This window comes from Ursus arctos, unplaced genomic scaffold, assembly GCF_023065955.2.
Source record: "Ursus arctos isolate Adak ecotype North America unplaced genomic scaffold, UrsArc2.0 scaffold_24, whole genome shotgun sequence".
NCBI classification, from domain to species: domain Eukaryota; kingdom Metazoa; phylum Chordata; class Mammalia; order Carnivora; family Ursidae; genus Ursus; species Ursus arctos.
In genome coordinates, this window is record NW_026622919.1 from 18,055,869 (window position 1) to 18,071,920 (window position 16,052).

Sequence of the window (16,052 nt, forward strand, 5' to 3'; positions counted from 1 at the left end):
GTACGGACCAGTGCACGGTTACGCTACCCCAAGCAGAAAGGAATGGTGGCTCAGACTAGCGTGGTAGTAGAAATGTGAAGATTCAAGGGACATAGTTGAGAGGCAGGACCAATGGGACTTGGTGATAAACTACTCTCAGGAAAAGGGAGGAGTCATGGCTTTCAGCCATTAGCATACACCCCCAGGGTGGCCTCACCCCCTTCCTGGCAATCCAAGAAACCATATGGTTCCAGGGCCTATAGCCCTTTCCTCTGCCCACCGCTCAGCAAGTGGGTTCCAGTTAGATAAGAAAGGCCTTCCCGTGGTGGAGACTGAAAGGAAGAGGAAGGAGCTAGCCCATTCCTGCCTAGGAGGTTGTGGGAGAAGGAAGATGGCCAGAGCTGTGTGTCCCCTTCATGCCCTCTGGCTTCTGGAGTGGGTGCAGCTGCTCTTGGGACCTGGTGCCATCCCTGCAGCCTGGGCCTTGAACCTGGACCCAGTGCAACTCACCTTGTACACAGGCCCCAATGGCAGCCACTTCGGGTTTGCTCTGGACTTCTACAAGGACAACCATGGGAGGTGAGCCTGGGGTGAAGTTGGGTGTCGGAAGAGAGGATTCCCCCATCATCACCACTTCTGTGAAACTCAAGCTCCCCATTTGTTACAGAGGTTGAGCAAAGCTCTACTCAGACTGGGTTCTTTTTAGGAATACTGACAGGAACTAGCTCAGGTAAGGGTGTCAGGGACAGGGGCAAGTGGGGAGGTGGGCACCAAAACTACAGCAAGAACAAAGGGAAGATAAAAGTTGATGCCTGATTTTTTACCCTCAAGGGTCAGTTTTATAACCTACCCCACCTTGGTCTCCTCAAAATACAGAGAGGAGCACATGCTTAAATTGACTGCAAAACTGTCTACCCACTCCCACCTTGCTTTTCTATTCCATGGCCCTCAACCCCATCAAAATTGCAGATATTTGAAAAGAAACAATAGAGCATTAATGGTTGGGCTTAGTCAGCTGGGGAATCAGACTTCCAAGATTAGAGTCCTGGTTCTTTCTCTTTATAGTAACTACCCTGTACTAGTCACTTATTGGGGTAGCTGCTGTGATGCCAGCCTCTGGGGATGGCAGCCAGCCTCTGGGGATGGCAGACAGCCTTAGGTATCTGCCTCTTGGGGGATTTCCTCTGCCAAAGAGAGTCACCTCCCCCAAAGTCCCCTTTCCAATGTGGCCTACGACCAGTGACTGATCAATGAGGGGTGCGGAGGCAGGAGAGAGGTGTAAGGGTCTGACATTCTCACCTCAAATTGGGATGGTTCCGAGGGGCCCTTCTAGCTCCAGAGCTCCCAGGATGTTGGCCCGTGGCTGTCACTGGACCTGAATCTGCACCATACTCCTTTCTCTGCCCACTCCTGCTTCTCTCCCTTTCTTTCTTTTGTTTTTTTTCTTCCTTCCTTTCTTTCTTTCTTTCTTTCTTTCTTTCTTTCTTTCTTTCTTTCTTTCTTTCTTCTTTCTTTCTTTCTTTCTTTTTCTTTCTTTCTTTCTTTCTTTCTTTCTTTCTTTCTTTCTTTCCTTTTTTCTTTTCTTTTCTTTTTTTTAAGATTTTATTTATTTATTTGTCAGAGAGAGAGCACAAGCAGGGGGACTGGCAGGCAGAGGGAGAAGCAGGCTCCCTGCTGAGCAAGGAGCCCAGTGTGAGACTGGATCCTAGGACCCTGGGATCATGACCTGAGCCGAAGGCAGACACTTAACTGACTGAGCCGCCCAGGCGTCCCTTTCCCTTTCTTTTTACAGACATTGGCCTCATAGTCATTACTTAAATATCCTGTGAACTAAAGGGGGAAAAAAAGTGTAGCAGGGTTTTTTTTGTTGTTTGTTTTGAGTACTTGTTACATGTTACTTGGCTGGTACCATGCAAAAATGTCCCTCATATATTGATTTCATTTGCTTCTGACATGGGTTGGTATTGTCCCCAGTTTATATATGGTAGAACTATAGTTTGAACCTAGATCTACGAAGGTCCTCAGTGATATATCAGTACCCCACTTCAGAGGTGCTCAGAAGCTTCCCTAATTCTTCACCATTAAAACTAGCTCTCAGGAAGGTATCTGGTAACAGTCTGAAGTTCTAGGGAGCATGCAAACACCTGACTTTCGGTGTGGGGCACAGGGTGGGGGTTATGGAGTGTGGATGGTGTGCAGAGCTTACTAGGTCTTTCTCAGCAAGGATGACAAACTCTTCATATTCAAATCAAACCAAATGGTTATAGTAGCAGCTTTACCCTTTACTTGCTGCATTACTTCAGGCACGTGGTTCCCCCATTGGGAGACAGTTTCATTGGCCATAAACGAAAAGGCTGCCCTCCGTGGTCTGTGATGTCTCGTTGAGGGAAGAGGACCCCGTGCCCTCCAAGGCACACTGCCCTTCTGGATAGTGCTCTCAGCGCGGGCCCCCGGGCATGTGGTTCCTCGGGATCCGGGATCCGCACCGCGCTCACCCAGCTTTCCTACGCAGAGTGGCCGTCGTGGTGGGCGCCCCGCGGACCCTGGGCCCCAGCCAGGAGGAGACAGGCGGCGTTTTCCTGTGCCCCTGGAAGGCCGAGGGCAGCCAGTGCACCTTGCTGCCCTTCGACCTCAGTGAGTCCAGCGCAAGGAAGGATAAGGAGGGGCTACCGGAAGCGTGGACAGCCGGGCTTCAGCGCCCCACCTTTCTTGTGCCCTCCAGATGATGAGACCAGACACGTAGGCTCCCACACCTTCCAAACCTTCAAGTCCCGACAAGGATTGGGGGCGTCGGTCGTCAGCTGGAACGACAACATTGTGGTGGGCACCGCGGAACGGGACACAGAGAGCAATCGGGGGCAGGGACACGTGGAGGTGGGAGCCCGAGTCCCGCCGGTTCCCCACTCTCCTGTGGCCCTGCTCCAGGCCTGCGCCCCCTGGCAGCACTGGAACGCCCTAGAAAAGACCGAAGAGGCTGAGAAGACGCCCGTAGGCGGCTGCTTCGTGGCTCAGCTCCAGAACGGCCACCGCGCGGAGTACTCGCCCTGTCGGGCTAACACCATGAGCCAGGTTTACGTGAAAAATGGCTTTAGTGAGTTCAGCTCTCCGTTTTCTCCGCCAGCTCGCGGCCCCTTAGCTCCGCCCTCAACCTGACACCGCCCGGGGCGCCCCCCAGGCCACGCATCCCCCTTGGCCCAGCTCCTAGCCCCGCCCCCGCGTGGCCCCGCCCAGGCCCCGCCCCAAGTCCGGATGCACCCTCCTAGATCGGCCCCCTCGCTGACCGCTCCTCGTTCGCTCCACTAGGAGACGACCGGCGCTACTGCGAAGCGGGCTTCAGCTCCGCGGTTACTCAGGCGAGTAGCGAGCCTAAGCGGCGTGGGGGCGGCTCCGAACCAGGGTTCCCTCTCACATCCAGGGCTTCCCTTTCAGGCTGGAGAGCTGGTGCTTGGGGCCCCGGGAGGCTATTTTTTCTTAGGTACCTGCCCGTCTGTACTCCTCCCTCCCTTCTCTGGGCCTGGGGAGACCCCAGGAGTCTGGGCCCCCACACCCGCTGTCCCTCGCGCCCTAGGTCTCCTGGCCCGGGCTCCCATTGCCAGTATCGTCTCGAGTTACCGCCCAGGCACCCTCTTGTGGCACGTGCCCTCCCAGAGCTTCACCTTCGACTACAGCAAGCCAGAGTACTACGACGGCTACCGGGGTAACCCTGGCACCTCTCTTCTAGGCCTCCCCGCACTCTCACCGCCCACTCCGCCAGTCAGGTCCTGCCCCTGCGGGAGCGCCCCCACGCCAACTCGGGGGCCAACCCCAGCACCTAGAGCGCCTCCACCCTCTGCTCCCACAGCTCCCCCGCCACCGCCCAACTCCCATATGCCCCCGCTTACCTTTCCCACCCTGGATTCTCTGCGCAGCCTAGGGCAGGTCATGGCTTCAGTTTTCGCATCAACACAATGCAGGGTTTGGACTGGGTGGTCTCTGAGTCCCCTTCTTCCTCGCCCTTGGCCCTCTCCTTGCTTCGCCCTCCCAGAAAGATTAATTCGGCTGTGTCTTCAGGGTACTCGGTGGCCGTGGGAGAGTTCGACGGGGATCTCAACACTACAGGCAAGAAATCCGTTTAGGGGCAAAGGTTGGGGAGCCCAGCCCAGGGAGAAGCACTTCCAAGCCCCGCACTTGGTTCGGGGTGGGAAGGGGCTTGTTTCGAAGGACCTCATTCACTGGGGTCTGGCTCTCCCCAGAGTATGTCCTCGGTGCCCCCACCTGGAGCTGGACCCTGGGAGCGGTGAGTGCCCCCTGTCCCCACATCCCAAAGCCCCGACCCCACTCCTCAGCCTCACCAGCCCCCTAAACCTCCTGCCCTTTCCCACCCGGAACCGAAGGTGGAAATTTTGAACTCGTGCGTTCTCGGTGCAGGTGGAAATTTTGAACTCGTACCACCAGACGCTGTACAAGCTGCATGGAGAGCAGGTGGAGGCCCGTCCCAGTGGGGGTGGCCAACGCTGGGGAATTGGAAACCTAAAATATTCCACGGGGTGTGGGGTGTAATGTGTAAGAGAGGGTGCCTGTCTGGGGGCGGGAATTAACTACTCCTCGTCTTCCTGCAGATGGCTTCGTATTTTGGACACTCGGTGACCGTCACTGATGTCAACGGAGACGGGTGAGGGGCGCCCCATCCCCACCCGTTTGGGTCCCCAATCACCAGAGGGGTTGATTCCTCTCGGTCTCCTCCTTTCCTCGCCCACTCCCACGTGACGACCACCGAGGGGAGTGGGAGGGAGAGAATGGAGTGGGCGAGATTTGGCCCAGGCCGGCAGCATCCCCTTAACCAACACCACGGCGCCGCGCATCTGGCCTGCAGGAGGCACGACCTGCTTGTGGGCGCGCCACTGTACATGGAGAGCCGCGCTGACCGCAAACTGGCCGAGGTGGGGCGCGTGTACTTGTTCCTGCAGCCTCGAGGTCACCACGTGCTGGGCGCCCCCAGCCTCCTGCTGACCGGCACACAGCTCTACGGGCGGTTTGGCTCGGCCATCGCGCCTCTGGGCGACCTCGATCGGGATGGCTACAACGGTAAGGGAACTGAGGAGCCCCACTTGCTGCAGAGTGGTTAACAGCCACAGCAAAGACCACGGATTTGACCAGAGAGCAGGGGAAGCCAGGGAAGGGGGCTTTTCGGGAGAAGGGTTGAAAGAGAACAATTAGGATTTGTTTGTATTCTTGGTCCAGGCAAGAGGTGGTGACCGCCTGGGTGTGAATTTTGGCAGTGGAGCTGGAGATGGGGTGATTTCACAGATATTTAGTACCTGGACTATTAGGACTTGATGGGTGGCTGGCTGTGGAGCTGAGAGAGAGCGAGGGCTTGAGGACGTGTTGGTGCCTTCACTGCCTGGAACTCAGGCCAAGTAGCAGGTCTGGGGAGGGGAGGGTGGAGATCAGCAGTTCAGCTCTGGGTATGTTTGACCTTGAAGGGTTTGGGGGCATTAGGCAGACATCCAGAGAACAGTTGCATGTGCCTTCCCCACTCACACCAGAGAGTTCCAAGTGGGAGACAGGGGCTTGGGGAGGGTGGACGAGGTCCCGGGCACCTGTGAAGTGAGAAGAGGCATAGGACAAAGCCCTGGGGAGCAACAGCATTTAGGGGAGTCCCAGAAGAAGTGAGTCTAGAAAGGAGACAGGAGGGGCGCCTGGGTGGCGCAGCCGTTAAGCGTCTGCCTTCGGCTCAGGGCGCGATCCTGGCGATCTGGGATCGAGCCCCACATCAGGCTCCTCTGCTGTGAGCCTGCTTCTTCCTCTCCCACTCCCCCTGCTTGTGTTCCCTCTCTCGCTGGCTGTCTCTCTCTGTCAAATAAATAAAATCTTAAAAAAAAAAAAAAAAAGAAAGGAGACAGGAGTGTCCAGAGAAGTAGGAGGGAAACCAAGAGATCTCATGGCCCTGAACTGAAAGGAAGAGAATGCTCTGAGCAGGAAGAAGGGGGTCAGCGGCTCCCGATGCTGCTGAAAGACATCCTTAGATGGTGTTGGAGAAGTCTCCGCGGGCTTTAGCAAGAAGGAGGTCATTGGTGACAGCGAGAGGAAACTGATTCAAGGCTGGGCAGGGAGAGAAGTCAGAATGCCATGGGACAAGGTAGGAATGGAAGTGAAGAATTGGAGGCAGCCAGTGTAGACAGCTCTTTCAACCAGTTTGTGAAAGGACGAAAGAAAAGAGACAAAGAGAGAGAGAGAAAGAAAGAAAAGAAAAAGAGAGAAAGAAAAAAAGAAAGAAAAAGAAAAGAAAAGAAAGAGAAAAAAGAAAAAGGGAGAGATGATTCCTGAAAGGAGATGAGGGTCAAGAGGAGGTTATTCTAATTGCAAAGTGTATGGAGTAGGTTGAATGTGGAGAAAATGATCTTGTGGGGAAACAGGGTGGTGAAGGAAGTGAGCCGAAGGAGGGTCCCTGTGATGCTCTGAGGAGAAGGCTGGGTTGGGATATTAGCCTGGAGACAGGGTATAGGAGTTGGGGAAAGTGGGTTCGGACTCAGCACAACAGTTGGGCTGCTTCTCTTTGTGAAGGAGGTAGGGGGCTGGGAGTTTGAAGAAAGTTTGAAATAGGTGCTGAGCAGGGTGGGGGAGGGGGTGGGCTGACAGCCCTCAGCTCTGCTGGGCAGCACCTTGGTCCCTAGTTTAGATGCGCGGTCAGGAATCCCTGGGGCCCAATCTGCTGAGGTCTGGCCAGGCTGGCTGAAGACTGCTAATGGGGTAAGACGGCAGAGGATAGGACCAGGGCGATGGAATGGTCAGAAATAAGCGAAGTGATGAAGACATTGAAGTTCTGGGGGGGGGGGGGCAGAGCCTGGGGATGAGACTGGTGGGGGGGGTCTTAATTGAATGAATTCCATGTAACTCAATCAGAAAAATCGAGAGATTTTTTTTAAAGGAAAAAAGGTACATAGAAAACAAAGTTAGAAGACAGAGGAAAGAGAGTTACAACATATATATAAAAGATCTTATTCCTGGGGCGCCTGGGTGGCTCAGTTGGTTAAGCGGCTGCCTTTGTCTCAGGTCATGATGGGGTCCTGGGATCAAGCCCCTGTCGGGCTGCCTGCTCAGTGAGGAGCTTGCTTCTCCCTTTCCCTCTAGCTCCACCTGCTTGTGCACTCTCTCTCTCTCTCAAATAAATAAATAAAATATTTTTTTAAAAAAGATCTTATTCCTGTCACATGTAAAGAACTCTTTTTTTTTTTAAGATTTTATTTATTTAAGAGAAAGAGCATGAATGGGGGGGGGCGGGCAGAGGGAGAGGGACAAGCAGGCTTCCTGCTGAGCAGGGAGCCAGATGCGGGGCTCGATCCCAGTCACTACCCGAGCTGAAGGCAGATGCTTAACCGGCTGAGCCACCCAGGTGCCCCACACGTAAAGAACTTTCACAAATTAATAAGATTATGATGATTTACAAATACATTTTCAAGAGCGATCTTAAAAGTTACTAGTGATGACAAGTCCATAGTGTGGCTCTGAGTTTGCATGGTGGAATTGAAATGGGGTGAAGAGGGGGTGCCAGGGTGGCTCAGTTGGTTAAGCGTCTGACTCTCGATTTTGGCTCGGGTCATGATCTCAGGGTCATAGGATCAAACCCCGAGTTGGGCTCCGTGCTGGGCGTGGAGCTTGCTTGGAATTCTCGCTCTCCTTCTCCCTCTGCCCCTCCTGCTCGAGCACGAACACGCATTCTCTCTCTCTCTCTCTAAAATAAATAAAACCTTTTTTTAAAAAAAGAAAGAAAAGGGGTGAAGTTCCCTAGGGGAGGAGGGGGCCACTCTTGGTTACTTAATCTTCTGGGACTCAGTTTTTTCATGGGAATAATAATGCCTGAAATCATGTCAATATATTTTTCTCAATAGGTACCAAGGGCTGCTACAGTTTTTATGTTAATCCTACTTGGTGGGTCTCTTTCATACTCAGCTGTAAACTCCTGGAGGGCAGGGCAGCTGCCTCCTTGACGCCGACTTTGGCATTCCCTGCTGGTCCCCTGGAATCTGCTGGAAGGGGGAGCTCAGGGCCACCTGGATAACAAACAGAAATTGGAGAAAATGATAGCAAATGGCCACTCCCCTTTTGTTGCTCCTTCCAGATGTTGCAGTGGCCGCCCCCTACGGAGGTCCCAGTGGTCGGGGCCAAGTGCTGGTGTTCCTGGGTCAGAGTGAGGGGCTGAGCTCACGCCCCTCCCAGATCCTGGACAGCCCCTTTCCGGCAGGCTCCGGCTTCGGCTTCTCCCTGCGAGGTGCCACAGACATCGATGACAATGGATACCCAGGTGCCCCTGGCATGCCTCCAGCTAGCCAAGAAGGGCTCTTGGGCATTAGCTGGAGATGCTGAAAGACACAGTCAGGGGCCCGTGCCCCACTGAGTGTTCTGACGCATCTGTGAGCCTGGGAGGGCAGGGGAGGCCAGGTCGAAACGCCAGTGGGGAAAATGGTGTAGGGAAACCGCGGGAAAGATGAGATGAAGACCCCGTGCCTCCTCTAACTGCTGATTCTGACCCCTCCGATATCTGTAGACCTACTGGTGGGAGCTTATGGGGCCAACAAGGTGGCTGTGTACAGGTGAGAGCTGGCTCCAGGGGCATGGTGGGGGAGGGTACTCACCATCCGAGGATACTGGGCCAGGAGGGCCCACAATGGCAGGCCTCCCCCTGTCCCACCAGAGCTCAGCCAGTGGTGATGGCCAGTGTCCAGCTGCTGGTACAAGATTCGCTGAATCCTGCTGTGAAGAACTGTGTCCTGCCCCAGACCCAGACACTCGTGAGCTGGTGAGGAGACCGAGGGCATAGGCCGGGCAAGGTCTGGGACCTTGAGGAGCCCTGGCCCCTGAGCCCAACTCGTATCTTTGCAGCTTTAACATACAGATGTGTGTAGGAGCCACTGGGCACAACATTCCTCAGCAGCTGCGTGAGTGTCGTCATGGGGACAGAAGGGAGGTGGGTCTGGGCTCCCCTGGAGGCTGGCCAGGGAGACCCTGACGCTCCCCGCTTGCCTTGCCAGCCCTAAGTGCCGAGCTGCAGCTGGACCGGCAGAAGCCGCGCCAGGGCCGGCGGGTGCTGCTGCTGAATTCCCAACTGGCGGGCACCACGCTGCATCTGGACCTGGGCGGGAGGCAGAGCCCCATCTGCCACACCACCGTGGCCTTCCTCCGAGTACACCCGGGCTGGGGACGGGAAGGGCTGGCTGTGCAAGCCTGTGCCTCCAGCCCTGCGGCATGGGCTGAGTGCTGCGGGCACGGGGGTGGTCCGTGGGACATGTGTGGCAAGGTGCATGGTCTGACTCTTGTCCCCCCTCCAGGACGAGGCCGACTTCCGGGACAAGCTGAGCCCCATTGTGCTCAGCTTCAATGTGTCCTTGCAGCCCAGGAAGGATGGAGTAGCCCCTGGTCTCGTGCTGCATGGAGACACGCATGTCCAGGAGCAGGTAGGGACGGGGGATGGGAACAGGCAAAGGAGGAGCAGGACCCCTGCCAGAAAGTCAGGGTTAGGGGGGCGCCTGGGTGGCACAGCGGTTAAGCGTCTGCCTTCGGCTCAGGGCGTGATCCCGGCGTTCTGGGATCGAGCCCCACATCAGGCTCCTCCACTATGAGCCTGCTTCTTCCTCTCCCACTCCCCCTGCTTGTGTTCCCTCTCTCGCTGGCTGTCTCTATCCTGTCGAATAAATAAATAAAATCTTTAAAAAAAAAAAAAAAGAAAGTCAGGGTTAGGGTTAGTGTCCAAGTCCTAACGGGAACCCCAAAACCTTGATGTCACCTCTCATCTTGGTTGTCACTCTAAACCTTACTGAAAACCCCCAAATCTCAAAACTCCTTAAACCCTGATCCAAGCCCCAAGTATTGTTGATGTCACCTGTGAACGGTGACAAACCCATAAACCCTGATGTCACCATCCTGACATCTTCCGAAACCCCGATGCAAATCCCGAAGTCGTGACGTCAGCTCCAAACTCCTTTTCCTTCTCGGAACTTCTAATTCCCTACGTCCTGACGTGACCCCCGAAATTCACATGTCCCCCACTCGCCCTCACACCTTGACGTGCCTCTTCCAGACGCGCATCATCCTGGACTGTGGGGAAGATGACCTGTGTGTGCCCCAGCTCCAGCTCACCGCCAGCGTGTGAGGAGCCCGTTTGCCCCGTGACACTCCTTCACCACCTGGGGACTGATGCTCTGTCCTCACCCCCCCACCCCAGACCCTGGGCCTGGGCCTGGCCTCCTCGGCTTTACTCCTTTCTCCCCATAGGGCAGGCTCCCCACTCCTCATTGGAGCCGATAACGTGCTGGAACTGCAAATGGACGCAGCGAACGAGGGCGAGGGGGCCTACGAGGCCGAGCTGGCCGTGCACCTGCCCCCAGGCGCCCACTACATGCGGGCCGTCAGCAACGTCGAGGTGAGGTCCCGCCGCGGGGGCATTCCCAGCGGCCGGGGGGTGCGAGAACCTTGCCTCCCGTTCTCCACCTGAGAGCCCCCACTTCTCTTAGGCATTGCTGTAAAAGCTGTGATTTTTTTTTTTTTTTTAATTCGGAAAAGGAGTACTTGCTAATAGCATAAAATACAAGGACTACTATACAAACCAAAAGTGGCTCGGGAAGTAAATGTTAGCAGAAACTTCTGTTAGAAGAACTGTGCTACTGGGAACTTCTGTTAACATTCGGTGGACTTCCTTTCAGTCTTTTTTCTCAGCATCCACAGACACTTACGTGGGCCTGTGTTTTTTTCTTTTATTTTGTTGATGTAGTTTATAACAACAGGATCATGGTCTATGTCGTGTTTTGTGTGTTTTAGTTCCAAAAGTGTCATTGAAAATAATAAGGTGCCTCAGGGATACATAAAGGAGAGTGTGACATCCCTCAAACCCCCACCCTGAGAAGCCCCCCTCTCCACCCTGGCACACAAGTCCCTTCCAGACTTTTCAAGGAAGCTCACGTATATATGGGATACTCCAACCATCTTCTTTCTTGAAACTACCTCCCTGAAGGGCTTTGAGAGACTCATCTGTAACCAGAAGAAGGAGAATGAGACCAAGATGGTACTGTGTGAGCTGGGCAACCCCATGAAGAGGAATGCCCGGGTGAGGCCCCAAGGCGTGGGTACTGGGTCTGCTCCGCCAGGGGCTCAGACATAGCTGAGTTTTAGGGGCTGGGCTTGGAGTCCTATAACTCTTGGCCGGAGTCCTGGTCCTCACACTCCCTGTGTTCTTGGCTGAGTGGCTTTCCCTCTCTGTGGGCTTCTGAGATAAGGATGGGGACTTGGAGGACGGGAACTAGAGGCCACGTGCGTACAAGACTGCCCAGACTGGGCATCTGGGCCGTGACTTTGGCCCTCCTTGTCTCTCAGATAGGAATCACAATGTTGGTGAGTGTGGAGAACCTAGAAGAGGCTGGGGAGCACGTGTCCTTCTGGCTGCAGACCAGAAGGTACTGGACTGGGGAACATTCCTACCTACCAGCCCTCCCCTGGCTGATCCTGATGCAGACACCCTCAGATGCCCTCCTTCCAGAAGGGTCTTCTGGGATGCCCACTCTTCGGACTTCCCCGTTCCCTTTCTTCCCCCAGAGACTTGTTTCTGAGTCTTGGAGCCCTAGAAGAAGGTCTTTCCCAGGTCTAACTTCAATGTGACCGTGCTGTTTGTGGAGTTAGTGCTTCCTGACCATCCCCCCCGAAATTCTGGCCCTGCCCGAGAGTTCTGATGTCCACTGGGCTGGTGTCCCTGACCTGCTTCTCCTTATCCCCTCCCCTCCAGCAAGAACAGCCAGAATCCAAACAGCGAGGCTGTGCTGCTGGATGTCCCAGTCCGGGCAGAGGCCCACGTGGAGCTGCGAGGGTGAGACCAGGAGCAGATCAGGGAGATGGCGGGCAGAACCCTCAGCTTCAGAGGGCCTTGGGGGAACCCCTACAGGCGAGTGCGCTGATCAAGCTGACCCGGAAGGATTCGGGCCCCGCAGGAACTCCTTTCCAGCGTCCCTGGTGGTGGTGGCCGAAGAAGACAACAGGGAGAACAGCTCCGACATCTGGGGCCCCAAAGTGGAGCACACCTATGAGGTATGAAGGGCCTTCTGGGACCCAGGCTGGGGTGGGGAGGGACCCAGGAGCTACGCCGAGAATGCTGAGCCACCTAACATCCGGCCACCACCACCCACCAGCTTCACAACAATGGCCCCAGCACCATAAGTGGCCTCCACCTCAGCCTCTGCCTCCCCGGCCAGTCCCAGCGTTCTGACCTGCTCTACATCCTGGACATAGAGCCCCAGGGGGGGCTTCAGTGCTCCCCCCAGCCCACTCCTAACCCCGACAAGGTGAGAGTCTGGGTGGAAGAAGGAGTTGTGGGTGAGGCCCCAGACCATCAATCAGGGCCCCCCGGCAGGGGGAGGGGGGAGATGAGTGGAGCTCAGAGACCGACTGCTTCTTTGCCTCCCCAGATGAACTGGAGGCTGCCCACCCCCAGCCCTTCCCCCACTTCTCCCGGCCATCACAAGCGGGAGCGCAGACAGGCGTCCCTGCCAGGGTCCAACCAGCCGGCCGGGCTTCAGGATCCCATTCTCCTGGTGAGCTGGCTCCGGGGTCTCCCACTGGGGCCTCCCTGGGGCACAGGGGACAGAGGCTCGGGGAGGCAGGGAGAGGGGCCCGCAGTGTGATGTGGGCCTTGGGTGTTGGTCCCACGGAGTACTCCAGGTGAATATGAAGGGTGGGACTGGTCTTGTGTCTGGGGTGGGGTGGGGGTACTTGAATCTTCAAAGGTTCCCAGCACATTAAAGAAAATGAAGAAATGCCAAAACAGAGTTACAACACTTGTGGGTACTGGGTCTGTGATGACCCACTTCTTCCCGCCCTTTCCCTGCATCTCTGGAACCGTGTGAGCAGCCCATTTAGAGATAACGTCAGAAGCGTGCATCTGAGGCCCTTCCCGAGAAGGAGACCCGAGCTCCCTGTCCCCCCTTGCCCCTTTCTGTTGTTGGGTCCTTGGGGTGGTGAGGGCTGAGGGGTCCGGGGGCTGGGAACTAACGACACATCCCCTTAGAGCTGCAACTCCGGGCCGCATACAGTGGTGCAGTGTGAGCTGCGGGAGATGGCACGAGGCCAGCGGGCCATGGTCAGGGTGCTGGCCTTCCTGCAGCTGCCCAGCCTCCAGCAGGTGGGGAGGGGGCGCGGGATGCAGGGTGGGGGGCTTCTGGGGGCGGGGACCAAGCTTGCTCTGAGGATAGACGGGGTGGCCAGGAGTGAAGAGGGAGTGAGGGCAAGGCTTACTTTTGAGGGGACAGGCTTAGGCCAGGGGCAGGACTCCGCAGAAGGGAGGCTGGGGCCAGGACTCCTGCAACCAAGAGGCCCGTGTAAATGGCTTTCATCCCACCCCATTCAGAGGCCACTGGATCAGTTCGTGCTGCAGTCGCAAGCTTGGTTCAACGTCTCCTCCCTTCCCTACGCTGTGCCCGCCCTCAGCCTGCCCAGTGGGGAAACTCAGGTGAGTATGGAGCCTGCAGGACCCACTGTCTTCCCAGGCGTCCGCGCCGACAGGGTGGAGGCAGGGCACCCCCGGGTCTGACAGGTGGCACAGGTAGGTGGCTTGCTTGGGGGTCCTCAGCCCACAAGTTTGAGTCTTCCGGAGAGGCAGGTGTAAGGTGACTGAGAAGCCACTGGATTTGCCCTCAGGTGCAGACGCGCCTGCTCCGCGCCTTGGAGGAGAGGGACATTCCCATCTGGTGGGTGCTGGTAGGCGTGCTTGGTGGCCTGCTGTTGCTCATGCTGCTGGTCCTGGCCATGTGGAAGGTGAGGCATGAAGGGGAGAGTGGGGTCCCCAGGTAGGCACAGGCTTGGCCCTGCCCTACTTCCCAGGGAGGCAGAGAGAGATGGTGACCCAGGGTCCATTCACATCTCCACTATTAGAGCATCATTCTCCAGAGGACCTCCTCCAGGGTACAGACCCCTGGGAGAGTGGCACCTAACATCCTCAGGCCTTTCAGCCTGTTCCCAGCTGAGAGGAAGAGGCACAAGGAGGGAGTCCTGCCTTCAGGAATTCCCTGGCTGCTAAGGAAGACAGGACTTCTCTCCTGCCTCTGTCCTTCCTCCTGACTGAGTTGGGAGACCCAAGTCTGATCCAGACCCTCTGGGGAGACCCTGCTGGGTCACTCCCTCCTCTGCGCCAGGAAGGCTGTCCTCAGACTCACTCAAGTGCTCAAGCCCTGGGAAGCCATGGTGCTTTTAGGGAACATCTTGCATTAGACTTACAGTCACCAAATATGTATCATTGGGCACTTGAGTCACATAGAGACATAATGGCCAATATATAAGAAAAATGCACGGGAGGGGCTCCTGGGTGGCTCAGTTGTTTAAACGTCTGCCTTCAGCTTGGGTCATGATCTTGGGGTCCTGGGATTGAGCCCCACATTGGGCTCCCTGCTCAGCAGGGAGTCTGCTTCTCCCTTCCCCGCTCCTCTTGCTTGTGCTCTCTCTCTCTCTCTCTCTCTCTCTCAAATAAATAAATAAATAAACAATCTGAAAAAATAATTCAGGGGAAAAAGCCAAATTAAAAACAAGTAACTTGTTACATGTATTATCGGGACGGGGAAGGCCTCCGTTTACGCGCACAGTGGGGTCTGATTGTGCAACAGCTGCTCTGGGACCCACTGATCATCTTTACACCCTGTCCCCGGCCCCTGTGTGCCCCCAGGCTGGCTTCTTCAAGCGCAACCGGCCGCCACTAGAAGAAGATGAGGAGGAGGACTGAGGGGGCAGCCCACGCCCTGTCCTACGAGGAAGGCTCAGGACTGTGCCTGTTCTGCCCTGTCTTCAATGTGCGCCCCCAGCTCTGCTCACCCACGGGTTGGAGCTGTCCCGGGGAGGCCTCCTCGTATTCTCCCGCTCCGGTGAGAGCTGGCCACTCCTTTCCCTGCTGCCAAATAAAGAGGCTGAGCCCCAGCCCCCAGCATGCTGCCTCCTCTTGGGTCAGCGAAGAGAAGGGGACCAGGGACAGGTGATGTTTGGAGGGAGGGGCTGGGGCTGGCAGAAGTGTGAACAGTGAGTGTCTCTGCCAGGCAAAGGTTGCAAATTACTGTCTTTGGGGGAGAGTCTGGGAGCAGAGAGTAGGGGTGGAACGGAGGAGAGAGGGTGGCAGAGCCTCCAGGAGAGACTGGGGGGGATGGGGTGTCTGAGGGTGGTCAGGTGGCATGGAGGTTGGGAGCATCAGAGAAGGCAGGCTGGTCCCTGGTGGACAGCTTTAAACAGTATTTTTTTCATGATTTTAGAGGGATAAGCCTCAAGTGAGATTCGGGAACATAACCTGCCTTCCCCATTCCCGTTAAAAAAAAAAAAAAAAGAGCCTTTAAAGCCATATTCAGAGTGAGGAGGGGGCAGGGGGGAGGCTGACGAAGCTCTCAGCCTGAAGAAGGCAGCATCACACCAGGGACAGGAGAGCAGGCTTCGCTGTCTGGCTACCCTTCTTCCCCATCAAGGAGAAGGCTCTTCCTTTAGGAAAAACGGCTCCAGGCAGGGAGCTCACAGGAGAGGGAGGAGCGGAAGACAACTCTCCCTTCTCTGCTTGCCAAACTGGAATCCCAGGATAGATGGGGGAGGGGGGGGTCCACCTGGAGTCCTGAGTAATGTGTTGATTCATGGGTTCAGTAAATATTGATGGAGCACCTCCCATGTGCCCGGTACTGTCCCAGTGCCAAGATGGAGCAGTGAGGAAAGCAAAGTACAGACCCCTTGTAGGACTTACATTCAACCAGGGGTAAAGAGGTAAAGAGTAAACATGCACATAAATGTCTGGTCAAAGTAAGGAGATTCTGGTAGAATTACGAGGGACAGGGCTGACATTTTAGGTAGATTGGCAGGGAAGGCCTCTCTGATGCGGTGAGCAGAGAGAGGGATGCCGGAGCCAGGCGGCTGCGCAGCAATAGCGTGATCTGGACAGAAATAGGAGCCCGTGAAAAGGCCCTGGGGTGGGAGCAGGCTTGATGTGTTTAAGTAAAAGCCAGGAGACCCATGGATCGGAGGCCAGCACGGGGTCCAGAGGAGGTCAGGGGTGGGGGAAGGCAGCCAGCACCTTTTGGCCGTGGGTAGGACTTTGGACT

The 16,052-nt window shown here is 55.9% G+C and overlaps 1 protein-coding gene across 1 annotated transcript; it reads left to right on the plus strand.

The window, feature by feature from the left end:
- The first annotated feature begins 336 nt into the window (after window positions 1-336).
- ITGA2B (integrin subunit alpha 2b) lies at window positions 337-14,898 on the plus strand. Its single transcript, XM_026512662.4, has 30 exons — window positions 337-558; window positions 2,492-2,613; window positions 2,702-2,799; window positions 2,905-3,070; window positions 3,283-3,332; window positions 3,409-3,454; window positions 3,548-3,676; window positions 4,030-4,077; window positions 4,212-4,255; window positions 4,387-4,440; window positions 4,578-4,630; window positions 4,832-5,043; window positions 8,078-8,260; window positions 8,504-8,549; window positions 8,651-8,755; window positions 8,839-8,894; window positions 8,988-9,139; window positions 9,285-9,410; window positions 10,034-10,101; window positions 10,228-10,375; window positions 10,964-11,056; window positions 11,323-11,402; window positions 11,729-11,809; window positions 11,931-12,027; window positions 12,129-12,281; window positions 12,405-12,530; window positions 13,004-13,117; window positions 13,343-13,444; window positions 13,633-13,749; window positions 14,651-14,898. Exons 1-30 carry the CDS (start codon window positions 371-373, stop codon window positions 14,705-14,707), a joined length of 3,114 nt encoding a protein of 1,037 aa, XP_026368447.2. The 5' UTR covers window positions 337-370; the 3' UTR covers window positions 14,708-14,898.
- The last annotated feature ends 1,154 nt before the right edge of the window (window positions 14,899-16,052 follow it).